The 6,207-nt window shown below is 27.6% G+C and overlaps 2 protein-coding genes across 2 annotated transcripts in view; both read left to right on the top strand.

Annotated features, from left to right (window-relative positions):
* The window catches only part of LOC108574544 (telomerase reverse transcriptase-like), a 4,923-nt gene extending 2,932 nt beyond the window's left edge, over positions 1-1,991 (top strand). The window contains exon 9 of the mRNA XM_017937153.1: positions 1,978-1,991. Within this exon, the coding sequence (XP_017792642.1) occupies positions 1,978-1,991 (14 nt within the window). The remainder of the gene's footprint in view (positions 1-1,977) is intronic.
* Positions 1,992-2,327: 336 nt separating this feature from the next.
* On the top strand, positions 2,328-4,796 carry LOC108574606 (speckle targeted PIP5K1A-regulated poly(A) polymerase-like). Its single transcript, XM_017937224.1, has 3 exons — positions 2,328-2,649; positions 2,776-2,858; positions 2,944-4,796. Exons 1-3 carry the CDS (start codon positions 2,405-2,407, stop codon positions 4,746-4,748), a joined length of 2,133 nt encoding a protein of 710 aa, XP_017792713.1. The 5' UTR covers positions 2,328-2,404; the 3' UTR covers positions 4,749-4,796.
* Positions 4,797-6,207: the final 1,411 nt, after the last annotated feature.

Raw genomic sequence — 6,207 nt, 5'->3', positions numbered from 1 at the left:
AATGTATTTTAAAAATGTGTTATTATTCAAATATATTTTTCATTTCTGTTTTTATAAAGTTATATAGCAGTATTAAATATACATTGAAAATGACAAAATGTAAAATAATGTTTATTTTCTGCACCTACAAAAATAAATGTTAACAATTTTCAATTTTTCAACAATTTTTCTGCAATTGTTTTTTCGTTATGTCAACATCTACGTACGTTTTCTGGGACAGCACACGGTCACTTGGGTTCTGAGTTCTGACTCTCAGATCATTCACACGCTTCGACGTACGTTTGTATTTGTTCTAAATCTAAGTTAAGTCACGAGCTCTGCTTTCTAATTTAAGTTTTAGGTTAAGTCGTTCTATACAGGGTGTATCTAGTAACTGGGTTGAATTATAACTCGATTGTTGTTGATGATAGAAAAAAATTGTAAATTTACCACATCGACGCTACCTTCCTCATCGACGACGCTGCGGCTTTCCTTTTTATGTTACAACTGGTACGTTATCGGCGATTGGTATCGTACCGACTTGCAACCTCATGGTGAGATGTTATCAGATGCAGCATATAGACTGTGCGGGCGAAATAGTTTCTGATCTTTGTTCATTTACGTCCCATGACATGGGTCGTTCGATATTCGCCTAGTTATATTTATTTCGAATGTAGTACGGTATGACCCAATCATCATAATGAAACGAAATTTTTAGGAATTGGCGTCCGAATATCAAATTTTAGCTTTGGGTATTTATTAATTTCTGAGATATTAATAAAAAACTTTCGGTGCAATAAATTGAATTCTGCCTATACTAACACTACTAAACAACCAATTTCGATGTAGTTGCCGTCGTCATCAACTTGTAGGGAATTTAGCAGGGTAAAAACGTCGTGTACATCTACGTGGCGTGAGGTATATGCGCGCTTGCAACGGCGTCCTTCCTTCTTCCTAGCAGTGCTTTCTTGGTAAGACGTCAATGTGTTCGGTATTGCAGCGCGCTATAGCAGTCGCAAAATAGTGTATTTTTGTAATCACACTTTTATAGTTCTTATACGCCACGACGACCGTTTTACGTTATATTTTTCCTGCTGTATAATTTCTAAGAACTTTTTATAAAATATAATATTTTCTAGTCAAAAATACTAGATGCTTATTCCGCCTTACCCGCCATAAGCACGTGGCTTATGACGCCACAAACTAACCGACGACGTAATAGTGAAATCGGCCTCAGTATCTATAGGATGACCCACGTAAAATCCAACATCGACGAAATTTCACCGACATTTCACAGGTAATTGGTGGCCGGCGGCCGAATTAAAAGAGGTAACTCAAACCTAACTCAATACGGATTAAGCTGGCTAGCAATTGAATGAGTTGTTGTAGGCAGATTTCAATGTATTATACCGAACATTTTTTATTAATATTTCAGAAATTAATAAATATTTATAGCTAAAATTTTATATTCGGGGTCTTCCTCCCTCCCCTCATCACAGTTCCTCAAAATTTCGTTTTATTATGATGGTTGGGTCACGCCATACTACAGCTTTTTTTTCTTCGCGGGAATATCACGGGACGTAACAGTGATAATTTGAGTTTCATTTTCTTTTGACGTATTTCAGTTTGACAAAAATTTAAACACTTTTTATAATAGTACAATAAGTATATTTTCGTGAAATATTCAAAAATTAAAATTATTTTGTTACTTTATAAACGTCACTTCCGCTAGTATCAGTAATAAAAATGTAGAACTATATGACAATTTTCACTAAAACGCAAAAATTGCAAGCAACAAAAATAAACTTTAGATTAAAGTGTGATGTTGTATATATACTTATTAGATGTAGAATTCTAAATGCTGATTTATGTCATTGTCACAGTTGGTGTATTTAATTCTGGTGTTTGTTTTTACAATTGCTTTTATGGTAAATACTTAAAATTAAAACTTGATCATTTATACAACCTCAATTATTTCAATATCTATATTATTTACAGGTTCAGAAATATGATATTAAATTTAAAAGAAAAATACATTTATTACATTTTTCTTTTCTAAAGAAAAGTTCAAGCATTAATTAAAATAGTACAATACATCAAATGTACTTTTTTAAATATTAAAAAACAGTTTAAACAAAATGATAAATATTGAAATACTATTAAAAACAATAATGATGTTACAAAAATAAAAATTTGCAACTAATAAGATAAATATGTACAATTAAAAGTTTCTCAACAATTTTAAAATTTATATGTAGTACATACCATATTATTTTCCTTAAAGAATAGTCAGAGCAAACAATTTATGACATAGTTGACTTTTCAACCAAATTTATTAATATGTAATATTAATAAAAAACAAGAATACTAAAGTTTTATAAACAGAATAAAAGAACATTTTATGGTTGTGAACATATAACCAGCAATGTCAAAACAGTGTGATGTATGTTCATTGTATTTTCAAGATGAATGTACCTTGCAAGCACATCTTGCAGGTAAAAAACACTTAAAGAAACTCAAACAGCTCCAAGTAATGGAAACATCAATTGTTGTCTCACCGTTACCAAAATTTATATCTGCCTGTAAACTTATTAACTTTTTTCAACAATATGGAACAATTAAACAGCATCAATTTGGTCCACAATATCTTAAAATTGAGTTTCATGATAGGTAAAATATATTTAATGCTAACCAATAAGAAATAATAATTGTGTTTGTAAATATAGTTTCTTATGTTGTAAATATAATTTTATATTTAAGGTCTTTATTTACAATTATATCTTTCTGACATTGTAGACATTCTGTGGACGTTTTATCAAACAAACCAATTTTGATAAATAATGTAAAATTGAACATTAAAAAAGGAACATCATATAATGGTAAGTATTTCAAAGACAATTTTTTTCCTTTATTTTCTTAAAATGTATATGTATCATTTTCAAATCACATATACTTTATTTCAAGATGTAAGTAATTCAAAATCAGTGGACCAATATGAACATGTAGGAAATGCAGATTCAATAAGTTACAATAACATAGAAAAAATATTTAATGAAAATACTACATTTGATAATCAGCTTCAGATGTTTTTAAATGCAGTACAACTTACTGATACTGAAATAGAATCAAAATATGAATCTGTTTGTACCGACTTAAATAAAATATTTAAAGTGATATTTCCAAACTGCAAAACATACAAATTTGGTTCAATTCAAACAGGATTAGGTTTTAAAGAATGCGATTTAGACATATATATGGATGTAAGATATAATAGTATGTATACTACATTTTCCTTTATTCAAGGTGATCCAATATATGAAGCTGAAAGTGCATCTGCAGATTTCAAGACTACAACGAAGATTTTTAGAAAAGTGAAAAGAGTTATGTACAAAATGAACTATGTTTTTTCTAACATAATATCAATTCCAAGAGCTAAAACTCCTATTATAAAGTTTTATTATGTTCCAACACACGTTTCTTGTGATATATCGTTTAAAAATAGTTTAGGTATATATAAAAGTTCTTTCATCAAATATTGCATCTCTCTTGATAGCAGGATAAAACCATTAATAATGATTATTAAATATTGGACAAGACATTTTAAGATATCAGGTACAGGAAAGATATGCAATTATGCTTTAGTATTGTTAACTATTTTTTATCTACAACAGCCAACTGTCAATATTATTCCTCCCATGATGATACTTCGAAATTCATGTCCACCACTAATTATAAACGGGTGGCAAGTTAACTTTGACGAAAATACTGTATTACCTCCAATTACAAATCAGAATAGTATTGCACAACTTCTTCATGGTTTCTTTCTTTTCTATGCATCTTTTCAATTTAAATCACAAGTAATATGTCCCATAGATGGAATGACACATACAGAATTAGAATTTAAAGAAGTATACAATTTACCATCATGTATGGATACATATAAAACATACGTGAAAGAAGATGGAAGCCTTAAATTAAATGTTAATAAATTAATGTGTGTGCAGGATCCTATAGAATTAAATCATAATGTTACTGCATGTACGCAATACTCTACATTGAATTCTTTTGTATCATATTGTGCACTTGATGCTGGAATTTGCACAATGAGTAGTAAAGATGATTATAGAAATCTTATGAAAACTTTGCTCACATCAAGTATAAAAAAAAAACCTTGCAAAGGTAAATTTATAGTTACAATTTCTGCAAAACGATGTCAGTATCATAATGACTCAAATAACATGGAAACAAGTATAGACACTGTAGATAAGACAAAACTTACAAGCAGTGACTGGTATTTTACAGTTTTTACAATACTGAAATCTATTTTTGAAAACATTTTCAAGGTACAAACTGAAGTTTTTACAGCTAATATAGGAGCAGGACAACAAAAAATTGAAATATTATCAGATGTGCAAATGGAAAAGCACCAAAAAATTATATTTCATTGTACTGGATCACATTGTGTATGGCGCAATAGAAAAGTTAATAGTATTGTTTTGGACCCTAGCTTAAGTTGCTTACGAAAAGAAATTTTTATAACCAAACTAACAATAGAAAGTCGCGATAAAAAGGATATTACAAATAGAATAAATTTAGATTTTTTATGTACATTTGAAAAGAGACATCCTTTAAAAGTTATCTTAACTGTAACTAATCAACATAGTAATTATCATATTTTTAAAGAATTTGAAGGTTTTGCTAAATGTAAATTAGTGGGAATAATAGAACAAACATTAATTCATATGCAACAATTCAACAAGTGTTACTAAATTTGTATACAATATGATCACACATTAAGTATGCAATTATGGACCAAAGATGCCATGCAATTTTGAAGAAATAACAAGAATTACATCTTCATCAATAGAGTATAATTTTCCTGTAAAAATATATTGGTTTACTGGTAATACATTCTTTTTTAAATATGGATATTAATGTTGGTGTCATTAATAAGCTTAAATTATATATAAATAAATCTTTTGAAATATTTATTTTAAATTCCTTTTATTAATACAAAATGTCGTTATGCTGTACAAAATCAATTATTGATTATTGAGAAAAGTATTGTATTATATACATATAAACATGATACAACTAGTATCATTATAATAGAGTACATAGAAAATCAGCTAATATAAAATGATTTTAATAAGTGGAAGACTTATGGAAGGCAATATTTGTACATTAGCAAATACCATCAGTGTCTGTTTAAATAAGAAAATTAAAAATTTTTATTTAATATATGTACATTTGTTACACCTTAAAAAAAAATAATGAAATAGACAAATGTTGATTTTCAAACAGTTGTTGTATTTTTAAAAATTAAATATTTCTAAAATAAACTATCTGTTAAATATTGATTACAAATGAAAAAATTTTAAAATTATTAGAATTTTTGAACATTCAATTTTCTTATTAGTATTTGTAATGTTCGAAATATTTATAAGAAGCTGTATCAATACTAAATGACTATTCTTCTCATTTTATAACATTATATATGTACAAATTTAAACAATCATTAAAAATATGATATATTAATTGCATAAAACTGTTTATTCTATTTCAACTTATAATACCATTTTTAGAAAGGTTAAAGGTCACTATAATACATTATATTTACATATGTATGTATTTATGTTGTGATTAATGTTCTAATAAACATGTTTTATTAATTTTTTATTTTCTCAAGTCACTTTTGTTATTGCTTTAGAAAGGTATAATAAAAAGTTCATTCATAAATTTAATGAATTGTTTAAAGAACTATTACTTCATATAAAATGTTAGTAAAAATAAATTAAGGATTACTATCTAAATACATATATATATGTATTCCGACGTATTTATTTTATTCTACTTTTGATTTACAGATAATCTTCAAAATTGTTTGTCTCGAAATTCTAAAGACATTTTAGAAAATAGAGTGGTAAAAAACTGTAGGATCAGGGCGTCGTTGCTGACACTCACAATCTGCTATCGTGGCTTTAGTATTGCCATTACAAAAATTGTATATGAATATCATATCGGCATATTTTTCAGTTGAAAAACTATTTATCAAGACATCGCGCATATTGTCAAACTTACCAAATCAAGTCTAAAAAATAGACTGAATGTCACGTATAAGCTGTGTTTTTATTATTAAGAACCAGTTATCTTTCTGCTATTGAAACCATCATAAATAATGTTCATCTCGGTAATGAAACAAAACAGATCCATAGTGTATAGTGTGTA

Source organism: Habropoda laboriosa, unplaced genomic scaffold, assembly GCF_001263275.1.
Source record: "Habropoda laboriosa isolate 0110345459 unplaced genomic scaffold, ASM126327v1 scaffold175, whole genome shotgun sequence".
NCBI lineage: Eukaryota > Metazoa > Arthropoda > Insecta > Hymenoptera > Apidae > Habropoda > Habropoda laboriosa.
This window is presented reverse-complemented; position numbering and strand designations above follow the sequence as displayed.